A 19,794-nucleotide genomic window follows, 5' to 3' on the forward strand; every position below is an offset into this window, starting at 1 on the left:
GGTTAAAAACCCTTGTCAAACTCCATTTGAGCTTGAATTTTGGTAAAATGTTAATTAACGTAGTAACGCACACACAAATCATCGCTGTCGGATGGAAACTGTTACTTTTCAGGAAACGAAAGAAAACCTGTTTTTTCCCCAAAATAATTTCCAAGCTCTTTTAATGCTTTTCATTGGTTAAATATTTGTAAAACACATTGACAGATGTAAAGGGTGACAAATAGCATTAATTTTTGAAAAAATACAGAGATATAAAATATGGATTCTGCCTGATACATTGTTGCTGTCGGGATGGAAACCTTGTATCTCAATATTTATATTATAATAAATAATTTAATTTATAACTAAAATAAATGTATTTATTTTGTCAGGTCTGCGACACAATCTTGGTCCACACCAAAGAAAGGTTCTCCTTTACCGACCACCTTGTAAGTGCCACGCTGCTACAAGGAAAAATGTTTCAACAGCATGGCCATACATTCCCTGTTGAGGCTCTGACCATCACTATCAGGGCATATCCTATGTTAAATAAGGCGAAGCTGAAGACTGAACTGTCTGTCATTTATGAGAGTCCAGAATTCAAGGGCTGCTGTGGTGCACGAGCGCTGTACCAGGTTTTTCTGAAGTTGCTCTGCTGAACATCCTCATAACCACTCCGATGACAACTGCTGAAGCTGAGAGGTGTTTCTCAACCTTAAAGAGAATCAAGACATTCCTGAGAAATGTAATGGGACAGGAACGTCTGAATGCAATGGCTATGCTTTCCATGGAGAGGGAACTAGTCAGGAACATGCCTGCTTTCAATGAGAGAGTAATTGATCACTTTGCTACTTTGAAAGAGAGAAGAGCAAAATTTCAGTATAAGTAAGCAGTGTATTAAGCGAGTAATGTGATGTAAGCAGTGTAATAATAGTGAGTATAGAAACAAACAAGGAGATGTATTGTAAGAGTCACTTTATTTTTCATTAATATTAAAGTAGTGAAGTTGCCTTTACATGCTTAAGCTGTTAATTTATCCATTGCATGGGTGGACCTTATCCTTATCAATCATCCAAACATTTGCCCCCCCTGAGAGATTTTGCAGGAGCCGCCACTGGACTGACATATAGGCGGATATGCGAAAAAGTTGCATGTAATAATAATTTACATTTGTTTGTAAGGTGCCTTCCACGAATGTCTCAAGGTGGCTTCTAATAATAAGGAAAGGCCAAGAGAGGAAATCTGAATAGAATAAAAATTACTTAAGAAAATGCGTTTTAAGACAAAACTTAAACCTATCCATATTATCGGATATGTGAACATCGAAAGAAAATGACACATGCACAAATACTGCGATGAAACACAAACCGCTGAGATGTGCTTTAGATGGCAGTAAACGTACGAGAGAATACAAACGCATAGTTGCGTATGAACCGGTTATATCTGTGATCATCTGGAGAAAATTCCAGTTATTTTGTGCACAAATTACCGCAATGGGTTTTCGGCGGTTAATTGGTCAGGAAGAATTAGTGACATCGTCCTACATATATATTATTTGATCACATTGAAGCCTGCCTTTAACAGAGACTGCTTTATCTGATAATTTCTACCACTGGCTTAGGGCCACATTGCATATGAGCACTGTTGGGTACACTTTGACATTGAGCTTGGATGAACGTTGACTTTAACTAGATACTGGTTTTACGATGCGAGTTAGGCACAAGAAGTGAAAATGCCATGGAAAAAGTGGTAACCGCGTGTTCATTTGCTATATTCAATACTAGCGGGAAGTACACGGCGTTGCCTGGGGAAAAAGTACATTTAAAAACGTCTTAAAACTTAAAAACATAACATATACAAATGGAAATATAACTTTGATAATTACTTCATTAATTAAAATAAAACCCAACGCGCGGTGGAAATAAAAACTTACGCTTGCGCGCCAAGATTCAATTCTTTCAATCGAGCAAAGGAATCTAAGGTTGTAGATTTCTTTAGTATCGGCCTATTCCCGTTTAATCGATACCACAACGCTCACCAGATATCGATTCTCACCAGTTCTGTATGCGGGTTGACGCCACACACTTCATGGTGATCCCCCCCCCCCCCCGAAATGCAAAACGTGTTACATTGTGTACAGTATGGGAGCTAGCCACATGGCAAATTTAAAGTTTGTAGCCTAGTATATTATATGCATTATTCCCTCCCTCCCAGCCCCGCATTTGTGTGGGATACACTGCCTACGCGGAGGGTTTGGGGGGGGGGATTCGTGACGTTAGCAGGCACACTGTGTAACGCTGCCGCATGCGGGTGACATGCCAGAGACGTGACGTCACCACTCACTTGCGTGCAAAATATATCCATTATTGCGCCCCCCCCCCCCCAAAAAAAGAATATTTTTATTATTTTTGCATGGTGTACAGTCTGGAAAGTAGACACATGGCAAATTGCAAGTATCTTGCATGTCGGGAAGTATGATAAACATTTTTAACAGACACACATTCACAAATTTCCCGTTTATATATATAGCAGTGCAAATCCATATTTTACACATTAGGGCTGGAATGATCCCAATCAGACGATGATTACACTTGATTTTGCAGTCAATGGTGACCAGATTGAAAACCATCAACTCGGTGAAGCTGGATTACTTTGATTGATCACCAGTGCCTACCGATACTGGTATCATTACTCTCAGTGCTGCTACTTCGGTGTTACAGGTCACACGAATTATCAACCTTAGAGTCGCACAGATGCCTTAAAAATATCACTTTATAATGGGTGAAAGATGACACTGTATAATATGCTGCAGTGTCTCCATTAACACTTGTAAATCTCTGAAGTGTTCCAGAAAAGAATACCAGCAAAGTCACATCTTAGCTCAACAGAGGGGTTTACAGTTCGTATTAATGTCCATCACGGCCGTTTTGGACCCATGCGTTCAAACTTCAACAATGCGAGTTCAACCCCAATGAAGCTTGGAGAGCTGAATGCAGTTAAAAATAATTCATAAACAAACACCTTGTGAAAGACCCAACGCAGCACATCCCTGAGTATGATCTTCCACGAAGCTCATGGTCCACCCTAAACCGCATCCACTGCACATAAATAATCCATACTTTTTTGGTTTGGCAGCCTATGGGCGGCTTAGACATTACCTACTATAATCACCCAGAAATGTCTGTCCGTCCCATGCGTGACGTCACTCCACACGAGGCCCACCCCCCCGCGTGACGTCACTCCACATGAGGCCCACCCCCCTCATTAATATTTATGAGTGGGTGGATTTTTACACTAACGCAGAGGAAGGTCGTGCTCAATTAAATAATTTATTACGCAAAGTCGCTTCAAATATGACGTTTCTTTACAGAAAGTGACGGTAAAAAATAAATCTACACAGCAGTACTACATCCGTGCGTGACATCACTGCAAAAGAGCCCCCCTCTCTAATTAATATTCATGTCCGCATGGAAATTTACACTAACGCAAAAGGTTGCGCACTCCACGTGCCGCACCCCTCCACAATATCCATTAGCGAGTGACATCACTCGACGAGGCAACCACCCCCCTCATTAATAATCATGAGCTGAACAATTTTTCTACGTAATATTTCAGATGTACTGCAATATACACCCGTCCTTGGACGGGCAAAAAAGCTAGTTATGGTAATGTTTTATAACGGTCCATCGTGTAAAGGGGAGGGGGGGGCACACTTCCCAATGACATCTGGTAAACTCGCACACAAACTCACGATGTGTTGTCGTGGAGCATTATGGGTATAAACAAACATAAGCCGCACTCTGTGACTATACATACACATTACAGTGTTTTAGTCCTTCAGACTCTAATATTATGAATCAGCAATTATTTAAACAAGCAAACTCGACCGATTTCGGGTTTGATCGTCCAGCATCATTTCACATACTCAGCTATTGAGTCCCAAATGGTTGAAACTGGTCCAGAGTTGGCTTCCTTAAACAAATGCTGTGGGTTAATTTTCATTAACATAGATCTAGAAATAGGATTGTCATGGTATAATGACTTGAAGCAATTAACTGATATACTCTCAATCAGTTGATATATTGCTCACTTTAAATGCTGACCATCATACGAGGCTGCTACGTATGTATACATTTACACACTGTGTTCTCTTTTTGGGAATCAAAGGTATTGTAGGTTTTATTTTTTTTCAAGCATAATCCCTTGTGTCATCATTCATCTTAACCTGAATTATTTGACATGTGCTTCAGATTACACCTTTTTTCTACAGCTGTGAGGGGTTTTCATTGGGTGGAGAGAATCAGCTAATTATTTTCAAGTATGCAATTTAAACGCAATGCAAATTTACTCTTTCCATAATTGTCTAATTAGAACACAATGGTCCTCGTTTATTTTTGGCGCGGACACTATGTGCTATCTTTGGCAATTCAATCAGTTAAGCACAAGAGTGGCGTTCATTTTGATGTTATACCCCGTGAGTGTCAATGTGTGTAGCAAAAAGACGTTTTTTTTATTCTTTAGGTCTTTTGCCGTTGACATCACCACACCTCGTAATCACTTCCTTCTGCTGGCTTTCAGAATTGTTGCAAAGCTGACGCCCAATCCTCATGCCATCGTGTGGCTTTAGGGCTTCTCGTTGGTCACAAACCTCTGTGTGCCACTCCATTGTCTCGTTCGGGGAAGCGAACCTCTTCAAATCTGCAAACATGTGCCACCCATTGCAACCTCCACTGCCTGATTATATCTACAGTGCTTTATTGCCACTTCCTGGACAGATATTAAAGACTCTGCTTCGTCTAATCCACACTCTTCAACCACCATACTGCAGGCCGCTTCACTTCTCTTCATGCTTTTTTTGTTCTCCATTTCCAGGTATTTATAGCTTTATTCTATTCAAGAAATGTATTTGGTGTACTGCGATCCCTGGATGAATTGCGCCTTATAATTGTAAATTATAATTATTTACTCATCTATCATACATTCAATGGTGCTGTTTGTTACTGGCCCCTTCGCTCTGAAATCATGATTAAAACAAAAATAGCAAAGCATACTTTGCTTTCACATTCTCTATGTTCAAAAATATTAATCTTCTTTAGTAGTTACTTGATAAAAGTCAAGTTCTCTGAGCCCATAAGGTAACAGCCATTGCTGCTGCCCCTATCACCCATCTCTGAAGACGAAAATTGACCCTTGTACTTTTACAAAGTCGTTCATGTTGCTTGTATTTTTTGTATTAATTCATCTTAAAATGAAAAACAATCAAATTATTCACGCAATTATCAATTCAGAACACCTACTGCTGTATTTTCTGCAATGTATAATCCAATTGGGGAACTGAATAAAGAAAATGACACTGTCTCATATTGTTTGTGTTAACAAATTGTTGATAGTAAGTGCTAAAACAATAAGTGAATGGAGGTGGAGAGCATAATGCTCTCTCAATGTCATAAAAAGTCTGGCAGACACTTTATTCCAAGTGTCAGGATTCTGTTTTTTTTACATCGTGCATACTGTGTATAAATACTACCAACATGAACGCAGAGGCAAATGTATTTTTAATAGAGGTTAATATAATACGTCAATGCTGAGAATGCATTATGAATAACACTATTAATGTATCAGCACCAGATATAAAAATTGACATCCTCTGGCAATTACCCAGTAAACCGTGGCTAAAAGTCCCATTCTCCATCAAACATGCGATTGGTTCTTTAACGTCCACACACGTGTAGTGGGTTAAATTGAAGCACACATTCGAAATTGGAGGCAACACGTTTTATTAACTAACTCAACGCTTAACGTAACAGGACAGCTACAAAAGGTGGTGACCACCGCTCCTAAATGACTAACACTCGGAGGGATCTACAGTGAGAGAAAAAACTATGTGATCCCCTGCTGATTTTGTACGTTTGCCCACTGACAAAGAAATGATCAGTCTATAATTTTAATGGTAGGTTTATTTGAACAGTGAGAGACAGAATAACAAAAAAATCCAGAAAAACGCATGTCAAAAATGTTATAAATTGATTTGCATTTTAATGAGGGAAATAATTATTTGAACCCCTCTCAATCAGAAAGATTTCTGGCTCCCATGTGTCTTTTAAACAGGTAACGAGCTGAGATTAGGAGCACACTCTTAAAGGGAGTGCTCCTAATCTCAGCGTGTTACCTGTATAAAAGACACCTGTTCACAGAAGCAATCAATCAATCAGATTCCAAACTCTCCACCATGGCCAAGACCAAAGAGCTCTCCAAGGATGTCAGGGACAAGATTGTAGACCTACACAAGGCTGGAATGGGCTACAAGACCATCGCCAAGCAGCTTGGTGAGAAGGTGACAACAGTTGGTGCGATTATTCGCAAATGGAAGAAACACAAAAGAACTGTCAATTTCCCTCGGCCTGGGGCTCCATGCAAGATCTCACCTCGTGGAGTTGCAATGATCATGAGAACGGTGAGGAATCAGCCGATAACTATACGGGAGGATCTTGTCAATGATCTCAAGGCAGCTGGGACCATAGTCACCAAGAAAACAATTGGTAACACACTACGCTGTGAAGGACTGAAATCCTGCAGTGCCTGCAAGGTCCCCTTGCTCAAGAAAGCACATATACATGCCCGTCTGAAGTTTGCCAATGCACATCTGAATGATTCAGAGGACAACTGGGTGAAAGTGTTGTGGTCAGATGAGACCAAAATGGAGCTCTTTGGCATCAACTCAACTCGCCGTGTTTGGAGGAGGAGGAATGCTGCCTATGACCCCAATAACAACATCCCCACCGTCAAACATGGAGGTGGAAACATTATGCTTTGGGGGTGTTTTTCTGCTAAGGGGACAGGACAACTTCACCGCATCAAAAGGAACGATGGACGGGGCCATGTACCATACAATCTTGGGGGAGATGCTCCTTCCCTCAGCCAGGGCATTGAAAATGGGTCGTGGATGTGTATTCCAGCATGACAATGACCCAAAACACACGGCCAAGGCAACAAAGGAGTGGCTCAAAAAGAAGCACATTAAGGTCCTGGAGTGGCCTAGCCAGTCTCCAGACCTTAATCCCATAGAAAATCTGTAGAGGGAGCTGAAGGTTCGAGTTGCCAAACGTCAGCCTCGAAACCCTAATGACTTGGAGAAGATCTGCAAAGAGGAGTGGGACAAAATCCCTCCTGAGATGTGTGCAAACCTGGTGGCCAACTACAATAAACGTCTGACCTCTGTGATTGCCAACAAGGGTTTTGCCACCAAGTACTAAGTCATGTTTTCCAGAGGGGTCAAATATTATTTCCCTCATTAAAATGCAAATAAATTTATAACATTTTTGACATGCGTTTTTCTGGATTTTGTTGTTGTTATTCTGTCTCTCACTGTTCAAATAAACCTACCATTAAAATTATAGACTGATCATTTCTTTGTCAGTGGGCAAACGTACAAAATCAGCAGGGGATCAAATACTTTTTTTCCCTCACTGTATATCGTCGGACCAGGACAGCTTAATAGGCTGCCTGGTCCATCAGCGGAGACCGGAGACTGAGGACCATGGGCGGCAGCTTTATTCCCAGAGTCGAATGGCCCAGATCCCTCTCGGGACATGGCTTATAACTGCTGCGGCGTGGCTAGCTCCGCCGTCGGCTATGCCCCCTTCCAGATCCTTCGGGAAGGCCCGGGTTCCTCATCACGTGACCCTCGCACCCCCATCAGGGGGTCCCCTGGCCCCCCTCATCCGGTCACGTGCCCTCTCGGGTTCACCCAGGGTATCACGTCCTGACCCGACCTCAGTGACACCCGAACCCTGCCCTCCAGTGAGTCATGCCGTGCCATGCTCATACTGGTGCCATAGAGAGGGACCCCACATACAGTACCTATCATCACTAATTTATGTCACTACCCTTGTTTAAAGGGCACTGCATACTTCAGCATTGCAGACATGACTGAGTGGTAGAATGCATGTATGTAGTAAGATGATGAAGAATTACTGACTCTCGATGCAAGAGAGGTCATAGTTCTTGGGGACGGACTGCATGATGATATATATAGTATGCATGTATGTTGCATTTATTTCACACCGTACGTAGCCGACCCTGCTAATCGGAGGTGCAGAGGTGTGGGGTTCGAGTCAAACAATGCAGACTTCCTCATTTGCAAAGAGGGTCGCGCTCGGCTAAGGCTGCCACTGAACTGGGCGCCTGCTGCTCCTGACATAACAACCGTTGAGGCACAATTGATCTATAGCACTCGTTCTCTTCCCACGCAATCCAACTCGACAGGACCTCATCTCTCCATTGGCACGGCATCTCCCACATCCACCATTGTGTTTCCCCGGCCGACACGTAGACCTGTAACTTGATCACATCTCCCATCGACGTCTGTTCTCTATGGACTCCCAGAATCAATCACCTCCAAATCCCAGGTGATAAAAATGCCGTATCCAAAGATATCACCTGCACCCATAAATGAGACCATATCACTCCAATACTGCATACCACCACTGGTACTCAATCCAGATCTGGATCACCCTCACCATGTTCAAAATCCTTCATTAAACTAGCAACATTCTGCCTCTCCCACTCTCATATCACTCCACATTCCTGCACACACTCTTCACTCTAGAAACCCAGGCCTTTTGTGGAAACCCCAAGTCAACATTCACTCTGTTCGAGGTCTTTCCTTCTCGTCTGCTGCCACTGTGATCTGAAACTCATTCTCACCCGCGATTCCTTCTGCCCTCTTCTCTATGAATGACCATACTACTTTTGCCTTAAAAAAAACCCTGCTGTGCTCTATATAAGAACGGGAGACACAGCAGAGCCTCACCATTCTGGCGAATTGCCCGATGATGCTGGATGCAATTACCAGCGAAACGTCGTACTCAAATTGTAAATGTTGTGGTTTCGCGCTTCAACACACCGGTGGGCTAAAGCAGTGAACTAATTTGTCTTTTGTCAACGGGACACTTTTTTACTGATTGGCCGTGTCGGGTGGTGGAGGGTTACGACACATTTATAAATAACGCGATCTAAACCCAAAAACGTTGATTATGAAAAGTATATATGCCTACTTTCTTCATTATGCGTATCCCGTTGTTTTGTACAGCCTTGTAAATTGCAGTTGCATTTAGGCACAGTGCATCCAACATTGAATTGGAATTGTTGTCTTGTATAATGTAGACTTACGTGGACTATGACTGGAATTAATATCTGAAATATTGTATAACGCAATACTATAGATGTAACTTAAATATATTCAATAACAAGAACGTGACTATGGTTAAAGAATTCGAAATGTATCGAAGATTAGCCATAGATTCAACATAATGCATTTTATTTGGACAAGCTAGAGGTAAAGCATATAGTTATTACTTAAAATTGACATCCCCGTATATATAATGGTTGCAAGGAAGCAGCTTAGTATATTATGCATTAATTGTCTGATTTATATATGATATGAAAATTGGTATAGTGTACTGCCATCACACCACGTGATGTTCCCTATTGCGACAATAAATAATGCAAACAATATTGACAAAATCGTGACTTCAAGTCAATCACAACTAGTCAGGAATATATTGCCTCATTTGTTTTCGATGTAAATGATGACAGCAGGCAACCTATTGATCGAACCAACATGAATATTTAACAGGATTTGTTTGGGTCATACAAAATTATTTTTCTTGTGGCAAATATCTCCTGTGGTTTTCACGTTTCTCACTCGTTATTTTCATTTTCAAACTGCCAGATTGATACCGTCATCATTATGTCAAAGTATGTATAATTAAATTTAATGTCCGTATGATTGCGATTCATTTTTATAACATCAAGAACATACTGTGCAGCCTTTTTGTAAATCCACTGCTGAATGAAGGTCTCCTCATGCCGTGTCTTGGAATGGAGTTATTTAACTTAAACGTTACCATGCTGGTCAGTGTATGTTGGTGAAGCAGGGAGGACCAAGATTGGTTCAGTAATCACTCAGCCACTGATGATAGCCGTGGCTGGGCATTTAATTCAGGTCCCCCAGTTTATAGCACAGTGCGCTCACCACGACATCACTGCAATATGCAATACTTTACAATATTTGTTATTTCTATATGATAATTATTAATTCATTGTCACCGCTTCAAAACAATTACCGCAATTGGACCCGTAAGCTGTTACATTATGGATATATCTTCAGAACACTCCCATCGAAACGCATTTAAATACTGCGAATCGTTAAATAAAATGCACAAAAGGCAATCACACGAGGACAAAGTGATGGGAAAGCGGCAGCGTTACAAAAATAAAATGTGGGAATTATGTCGCAGCAGCAGGAATAATGTTACCAGTGGAGTAATTGTGGGCAGCCTTTGTTTTATTTGAGCCATAACCTTTTTGTGGTTGATGACGCCCTGTGGATTTTTTGTAATTTCCCAGTCTGTGGATTAATTTAGTCAATCTCAAAATTAAACTCTGTTTGACTAAAGCAGCAAAAAAATGTAGTCTGCTCTTACTCATTAAATCTTGTTGTGAGGGGACCAACATTTTAACCCCCACAATAGTTGTATTATTATTTTACATGTAAATAAATTTCAGTATCACGAATTTCCATTTTGAGTCCTTCGGCACAGTCGCAGATAACGCCACCAAATGACCGTAGTCTGCTTCTTCATGCAGTCTCAATGATTTCACCTCATTACAGACAGTCACGCTTCGGCCTGTTTTGCAGTCAGTCGTCGTAGTCACCGTCACCCTTGACGAATCCCGTCCGCTCGAAATGGTAGTTGATTAAAATGGAGTTAAAAAAACGCTTTGTTGACACACCTTTCTATCGCTACCGTGGCTGAACACAATCAACGCTGGTCACCAGAGCAGATGAGGCATAGAGGGTGCTCATCAATGTGAAGTGACATTGAATGAGTCACTGTAGCGCGTGGCGCTGAGAGATTGGTAGACAATGGAATGAGGGGTAGCAGCCCGTTCTACCAGTTGGACCCGTGGGCCAAGCCCTAAGCCTTTTGGGGGATCCAGAAGGGAGCCTGGCCAAGGGTGGAGCCTGGCCACACTGGGGAGATTAAAAGGCGAGCTCCGACTCCCAGTCGGGGCTGCTACCATCGGGAATTGAACTCGTCATGCTGCTGTCGTCGTGGTCTTCGCATCTTCAAGCTGTCGGTCTGGAAGCATGTTGGCTGTCCCGACCCGCTAGGGAGTTAACTCTTATGGCTGTGAGAGCAGGAATAAACAAGAGGGATAACGCCTCCTACTAGTGTCCCTGAATTAGTAGACTACAAATGCATATATGCCACAGTCTCCGAGGGGAGAAAATATATGAATAAAAATTCTGAGTGCATCCATGACGTGCGTAATAAATTCACATTCACAACAGCTTAGCTTCTAAATATGCACCTATACCGTGACATTTTTGGATTGAGTGTTCACGTCTACTTTCCATGACATTCTAAAAAGAAGAAAAAATATATGAGTGAATGATCTCTTTCATGAGTTTATTATTTTCAACATTATTTGCGATTTGGAAAACCCAAGCTGAGTGTGTGTTATCCATGTAAGCACTTATAAAAATGCATTTCTCTCAAGTCAATCTGTGAAATTACAAGATCATCCCAGGAGATGTGACCGAAATAAGGCCCAACGATGGCTCATTGCTCCGTAATTACTTTAACTCTTACCAAGCGCTGTGAAGCCCTCCACTGAAGACTAATTTTGCATCAATGCGTGCAAGAATGCGACCTTCTGTAACACTGCATATGGTATATTTAAAAATTTCTAACTATGTATGCAAGAGTTCAATAGGCTCAATATAAGCACAGAAGACAACATTATAATCATGATTGCTCGTGTATTCCAAACTGCTTCGCATGCAGTGTGGATTTTGCGAATGCACACCTTATAAAAACAGCATTGGAATATGAAACATTCATTTGTTACGTCACGTAACACACTTGCAGCACATGTGTTTGGCATGCAGCTTGTGCTTAAGTGTTTTAAATATGCGTTTAAAAGGGTGCGCAATGTGTGTAAATAGCAATTGTATTTCATCATGAATTCTGCTGGGTGGCAGTGCTTTGCAGAGCACTGAACTTAAATTTGGAAGGTTGACAGTTAAAATCCTGCTCAGATATTGGCTAATTCCATCATCATTATTCCCCCTCGATCAACATAATAGAGTATCCCTTTGTGGGATGTAAACAGGCACCCACCGTAAGAACTGCTTTTTGTGTTTAGTTTTTTGTCCATCACGCCACACTTTCCATTAGTGCAGCTGGCTACATACGATGCTACAGTCTATAATGTAGACTATAGCCTGGTTCTTAACCGCGGTGAGTATACTGACAGTCTATAATGTAGACTGTAGCCTGGTTGTTAAGCTTTGTGAGCGTATTGGCAGTCTATAATGTAGACTTATTCTTTGGTCTGTCACTAAAATTCTATTTATTTTATTTGTATTATAATGTAGACTTATAATTTGGTTCTTTAAGTGAAATAAAATGTATTTTATTTGTATTATTTTACCGAAAGAACCAAAGAATAAGTCTACATTATAGACTGCCAGTATGCTCACTCATGTTAAAAACCAGGCTACAATCTACTTTATAGACTGCCAGTACGCTCACTCTGTTTAATAACCATTGCTACAGTCTACATTATAGACTGCCAATACACTCACTCAGATTAAGAACTAGGCTACAGTCTACATGAGTGGTTTTTATTTTATTTTATATTTTATTCACTTTATTTGTATTATTATTTTTATATCTACGTGATTTTACCGAAAGAACCAAAGAATAGGCATAACCTTCTCATTGAAGTATTTAGCGGACATGTATTGCCCTGTCATGCAAATATTCCGTCACGATGATTATCCCAGCTTTCAAAAGAATTATCTCCTATATATATGGGTTTTCAAAGCTAATATATCAGACAATTTTGGGGAATCCTTAATAGTTGTGATGAAAAATGTGATTGCATAGTGTACGTATTTTTCGGGAACACATTTTATAGTAATTAAAAGTTCTATGTAATGTCGTAAAGCCAGCACGCCAAAGTAAATGTAAATTACAATTAAAATTTCAAACACGTGTATGTGTGCAATGTAATGAGACATTCCCAGTCTAGGAGTAACTTGCAGGCATTTTCATCAGAACCCTGTAGCTTATAGACAAGTTCAGATGCTATTCATAATCATCAATTTATGTTGTGTGTGTGTCACAGCCTGCAGGGATAATAAGAATAATAAGCTCCTCGCATATGCAGTGGTAAATTACGTAAAAAAAATGCAAACTTATTAATGTTTTACTGAACCTATTCTCATATTGCTGAAATAGCCGGAATTTAACTTCATTTTAGCCTGCGTGACGTGGAAAGGAAAACAGCTGTTCAGGAGCACCTATTAATGTCAGCGCTCCCATAACCCCGTGATAATAATGAATAATAATAGTATTGTCAATCACTTTATCAGCCCACTAACGGACGAAGACCTCCATAATTGAGGTTTTGGGTTAGATCGCGTAAATATAAATTCGTCGTGAAACCCACCACCACTTGACACAGCCAACTAGTAAGGCTTGTCACGTGAACAAAACATGCCAATTCGTTACTAGTACAGCACACCGGTGTGTTGGTGAGTAAACTCACAACATTTACAATTCGAGTACGACGTATTGCTAGTGATTACAACTAGCATCATCAGGCAACAGCTGCGTTGTGTCGCCTGTATCGGGTGGTGGCAGATTTAACGACAGATTTATATTTACGAAATCTAACCCAAAAACTTCTATTATGGATAATATTGGTCGCGAAAGCCTACGTTTTAAACGGAGGAAGACCTCTTAATGCCTTTTCGGACACCGTCATGGTTGTTTGACCATACTTCACCATGCAGATCACTGTGGCTTGGAGAAGGGAAATCCCGGGACCGGTCGAGATATCTATCGCTAATGACCTCAGCTTTGGTCAGGAATCGAACTTGGGTGGCCAAGTGCATAGTTCAGTGCCCTAACTAGTGTGCCACCGCCCCAATCCCAGAAGCAGGTACACCTCACCATATTTGTCTTCGCCATTCCTGATATTCACAGAGACTCCACCAAGTTATTTCTAAATTTTAGGTGACAATAGAAGACCAGGTTATGATAAGAAGTGCAAATCGTTTTGACGGCCAGCAACTGAGCTCAGAGCATCGGGTCTGCAACTCAATGCACCAGCCACTTTGCAACCACTTCCTACACGTGTGTAGAGAATATGAATAGAAAAAATGAGTATCTCACTTTTACCATCTTCAAGATCCTCCATGGACTTGCCCCAACATTTTCCTCCCCTTTAATTGCATTGTACTAATTTCCTCCTGCCTCGTTGCCCCAGAAGCAAGGATTTCTGTCAAAGCCCCCCAGTCACTCTTCGCTCAGTGGGAGGTCACTCTTTTTCCCCTGCTGTCCACATGGTCTGGAACTCCACCAAGCGATTATCTGTGATGTCAACTGGCTCCATCCCCTGTTGAAATCCAGGCTAAAGAACTATATCTTCTCCTCTAGCCTATGACTGTCTATTATTTTAAAACATATACACTTTGCATAATCTCCTCTCTTCCAATGATATGTACATCTCGGTGTTTTGTTCAGTGTCTTGAGATGCAGATGCTTTGGTGTTTTACATTTTCAAATCGAAGTATACTCTAAGTAGGAATGGCACTCATGTCGAATAGCAGCTAGGATGCTTAACTCAATCCAGACAAATTGAGTTTTGACTCCTGGTCAAAGCAAACCATGTATTGATCACATTTGTGCTTTTGACACTGCATTCATCAACTGAGCAGGACTGACAGAGCAATTGTGTAGCAAGTAGCTAATTAAGAGTGAAGCGTATTATTCAAATCAAATATACAGAATGCAAGTGATATTAGTAAAGCAGAACAGACTTTTTTTAGTATATTATCGAAAGGCCCTAAAGAGTAACGTCTAGACTATGGCACAGATAAATTAAACAACTATACGTAGAATGGTTTTTTCAATCACTGCAGATTTTTCATTTTTGGAGAAATATACATAGGGAATGCGTTACACGATGTAGAAGTGTGTGGCAAAATACTTACTGGCATTGCGAGTAGTTCTAGTAGCATAAAGCGTCCGTGCACTAGTAATTTGAATATTAAAGCGGGGTGAGATGAACACGCTTGTGATAGTTTTATATGAGTAAATTAACACGCATTAACGATCTCTGGAGAGCAATAACTGGTGAAATAATGGCGGCAGAAGAATAGTGATGCGTTAATTCATGAATGGTGCATGGAATGCAGTGAAGCAGTTCATGTCTCACGAATTATTTCACGGTTAAGGTGAACTATGGCTGCCTGTGTTTGCACATTGCCGCCACAAATGAGGCTGAAGACTCCAATGCCACTGCGTGGGTTTTTTCACGGTTGTGTCTAGTTTAACTCTGCTTGAGAGCTCCTTCAATAACTTCTTAAGTGCCTAAGGGAGCTCCCAGCACCTGGAGAGAAACGTTGGACATGCTGACCAACCCAAGGTACAACACAAAAAAAACACATCGGTTTATTAAAACTCTGCCTTTGTTGTTGTTTTTTTATGCGCAAGGACATAACGCAAATTTAAGTCCGGTGTTCATAAGCCTATAAAGGATAATTATACAGCTAATGTGGGCTGTGCTATTAGCTAAAATTGTATGTTGAACTTATTTCCCTGTGCACGTGTGTTCATACACACCCTGCGTACATGTGCTCGTTAACGAGGCTCAGTCAGAATGGTTAACGTTAAATATGAAAAGTGCACGTGTCCACTTATCACTTTGTTCACAATGTCATTAATATCAATTTAGAGACCTCCCTTTGACTACTGAATAAAGGCCTCACCACGCCCTGTGGTTTGGTGAAGGTGAGGGCCGAGAACCAATTCAGTTATCATTCACAGACCGATGGTAGCCATGGCCAGGTATTGAATTCAAGTTTCTGGATTCAAGACAGTATGTGAAAGAAGTTCAATATGCATACACTGTACATAACCAACCGTGCTAATCGAAGGTGCAGGGGAAGGACAACAAACTAAACACAAAACGCAGTTGTAAACAAATGAGTTTTCAATCGAAATTGTAAAGTGCAAAGCTCCAGTGGCTTCCGAATATCAAGAGAAAAAGCGTTCCAGACGGCCACAGAAGCGCATCTGAAAGGGCGATGCAGTGACCGTCTTTGTTCGATGGCTAGCTAAAATCCGCCGCGAGGATGACCGGAGAATGCTCCTTGATGAGATCAGCAAGGTAATTGTTGGTAATGGACAACAATGCATCGTGTTTAGTGACATGTGTGAGGGGATTATGTCATATTGAACTCACAATTATGTCATACAGGGGCAAATGAGATATAAATGAGGGACCAAGGTGATTGGAAGTCAGAAATGAAGCGGAGATTGAAAAATATTTCCCATATTTAGAAATTCAACCCTGCTGTTATGAATTCAATTATAAATTCACAGTAACACGATCCTTGCAACCTCTAATATGTTCTACACAAAGACGATGGGGCTCCAAAAATAGATTCTGGTCTCCATGATTTTCAGCGATGTCAGAATGCACAGTGTGATCACTGAATGCGTTGTCAATTAATTGGTGTAGTTGTGTTGCCACCCTGTATTCAAGCCGGGAGCTGGGATAGAGAAACATGAGATTTGTTCTCACAGTAACCAATTTCATTGTCACGTTAGCATAGATGGATTCAGTGTCCAAATAATGATACGTTGATACAATCGATTATGGACAATAGATAAGCTAATTCATCAACAAGAAAGTGTGTGTTACTTGGCACAACAGAATTACATTGAATCTACTTCATCATCAGCCATGGTCTATCCACTGCCGGATGTAAGCCTCCCAAAGCTGCCGTCGCCTCTCATGATCGTGACCACCGAGCACCAGCACACATTACGTCATCATCACTTCAATACAATTACCAATACACTTAACAATGGGTTTTCGGGATCAATATAATTATCGTAGCATGTTTTAAACAAGGCACAAAGCAGGGTGTGCAATATCAAAACGGAAAGGTAATTTTGTTGCAATTAAGTTTGAATGCTCGCAGGGTTTATAGTTGACTTTTGCTTATAGTATCGAGTTAGATAGCAGCATTGATTTGATAGGCCATACCCTGTATGGCTTAACAGGCAATAACCCTGAATTTAAACACATTCTCATGAGATAATAAGTATTTGCAAGGTCCAATACTTGATACATTAAATGTCACTTAATTTCGACAATGAAACAAACGCCATCACCCGTTTAATTATTTAAACAAAATAATGTCCACTTGTTTTATATCGGATCAGAGAGGTGGCTCATTGGTAGAGCAATTGGCTCGGAATCGGAAGGTTGCGAGTTCAAACTCTGCTTGGGGGTTGCTTTCGCCCATCATGCCTTTGGGGTCATTATAATAACTACCACTTTGTTGCAGAAGTCAATAGTGGTTGTCTCATGGATAGATTTCCCCTGCTATAGGAATGTGAAATTTATGCAAACAGGAGCTCAGTTTCATCTAATTGCTCTTTTTTTATTTGGGTCGTCCATTCCTTTCAGAGAGGGAGGGGAGGGAGGGAGGCCGATGAGGGAGACTGGCATTGCTCGCGCTGACCTGCACAATGGCGTACTCGACGAGGGAGGCGAACGTGAAGACCAGGCACATGATGAGCCAGATGTCGATGGCTTTCACGTACGACACCTTGGGGAGCTCGGCGGCCAGCGACATGCTCTCCGATGACAAGCTGAGCACCGAGAAAATACCTGCCGAGCATGACCTTCACTTACTCGAGGAAGCAGAGCATTCCTCGACATACACCGCGTCAATCACGCGCCGCACACGTGCGTGGTTGTGCGTGTTTGTGTGCACCGTATTATAATATGGGGAGCGGTGGTGTCGCAGTTAGCGCGCTGCGCTACGAACCCAGCGACACGAATTCGATTCCCGCTCACGGCCAACGCCAGTGATGATTGTCTGAACCAGTCCTGGGCCTCCCCTAGGTCGACTCAGCCTTAAGCGAGTATCGTGTGTCATGTGTAAACATCGCCACTTGTGAGACAAAAGCGGCCGAGTGGGGTGCTGGCCACCCACCCCCCTTTTGTGCAGTGCCCGGCCTTCATAGGTGCTCACTAAATGTACTTTCCTCAAAAGTCTATCAAGGCTATACGGGGCATGTATGTCTGTGTCTTTTTACACCACATAATAAACGCGGATTATATTATTTGTCGGGTAGCTGGGAATTGGGGGTAATCATGACAGTAGTGCAGGGTCACACCAAGCCTATATTAAAATGCATGTTGCAACTCCAGTGATATTATTCATATGCCTAAGATTGAATGAGCACAACACAAGAACATTTCTATGATGCCCTTGGTTGTTTTCGCTTTGAGTCCTTATAATGGAAAAATAAAACGAATTTCCAGCCTGTCAATTCACTGCTGGTTGAGGGCCACCCCATGCTATGTCAGTCATGGGGACGGCTTGGCCATATTTGACTCTGCTGCAGAGTGGAGGTTGGTAAAAGAGTGGGAGGGATACTCGTGACTCATGTTAGCCATGGTCAGCAATTCAGAATCAGAATCTTTATTTAGACTGTAGGAGGAATCCGATGAGCCATGATGCTCTTTTTCACAGGTGTCCTGTACGGGGCATAGGGTAAGCAAAGTTACAACAGAAAACAAGACAACGATACAAAAAATACATCAGTGCAAAATAGAGAACATAGTAAGCGAGTCACTATATATATATCATTAATTATATAAGTCCGATTTATAAAAATTTGACAAGGCAGCAAAAACAACCAAAACACAACAACACAACGGTCCCAGACCCCACCGAGATAACACAGCAGTAAGTTCCTCAATACAATGGCATCCTAACATCCTGTCGCCAAATCCATACTACAGTGTGCTAACCACTGTACCGCTGCTCCACCCCAGCCAAACTTGGATACGGATGTTATAAATAACAATTTGACTGGACCACATATATAGATGTATTTTTCACATATAAAGTAAATTACACATTTGATCATTACTTTGCCTTATTTGTGATATTAGATTAAATAAATACAGTGTCTAGAGAAGCATTTATACTGTCATGTTGTGCAAACTAAAATGTGTCGAATGGATCTAAATAAATTACTAATGCATCAAATAAATTTTGCAAAGCATTGCAAAGCTCCAGGTACTTGATGAAATAGATGTCCAACGTTTCGCTTTGTGCGCTTTGAGCTTTATCAGGAATTAAATGCGCTTTCCGAAGAAGCTTCCAGCACGTGGAGCTAAACGTCGGTCATCGCGCTGGACAGCACGTGGTACAGCCCCCGAGCACACAGCGCAACCGTGGAAACCTACTCAGTGGCATTGCGACAAAAACTGCACGTTTTATAGCGTCCCATTTTAAAATATCTCCCGTCAATCTGTCACAGTAGACGGACAAGAGAAATCAAGAGCATGGCCAGGATCGAGGTTGCTGTGCAGGAATTTGCATTATTATTGTTGCAATAGATTGGCCCCAGGCTCCTTTAGGAAGCAGAATACCGTGTTGGTAGTAAATAGGTTCTTCCCAGGTGGGGGCTCCCCTTCTTCAAAATATTTCTGCTGCAGCACTGACAGATGTGCAACAGTGGTGTGACAGGTGGCTCATATACATCGTGACCCTTTGCAATGCAATTTTAAACAGAAGAGCGGGGTCATGTTATCATATCAGTTGCCCATTACAATGCGAAGAGGTTCCACTTATTCCCATGCCTTGGTTGTGTCAGTGTTTGGAATAAATGGGTAAGTGGGGGAGTGGAAGCGTAGACC

The 19,794-nt window shown here is 41.6% G+C and overlaps 1 protein-coding gene across 4 annotated transcripts in view; it reads right to left on the reverse strand.

Moving 5' to 3' along the window:
- The window catches only part of GLRB (glycine receptor beta), a 227,905-nt gene that overhangs the window by 42,219 nt on the left and 165,892 nt on the right, over positions 1 to 19,794 (reverse strand). For all 4 annotated transcript variants that reach the window (XM_078862959.1, XM_078862958.1, XM_078862962.1 and 1 more), the window contains one exon: positions 17,600 to 17,748. In XM_078862959.1, the coding sequence (XP_078719085.1) occupies positions 17,600 to 17,748 (149 nt within the window). The remainder of the gene's footprint in view (positions 1 to 17,599; positions 17,749 to 19,794) is intronic.

This window comes from Lampetra fluviatilis, chromosome 15 (genome assembly GCF_964198595.1).
Source record: "Lampetra fluviatilis chromosome 15, kcLamFluv1.1, whole genome shotgun sequence".
In the NCBI taxonomy this organism is placed as follows: Eukaryota; Metazoa; Chordata; class Hyperoartia; order Petromyzontiformes; family Petromyzontidae; genus Lampetra; species Lampetra fluviatilis.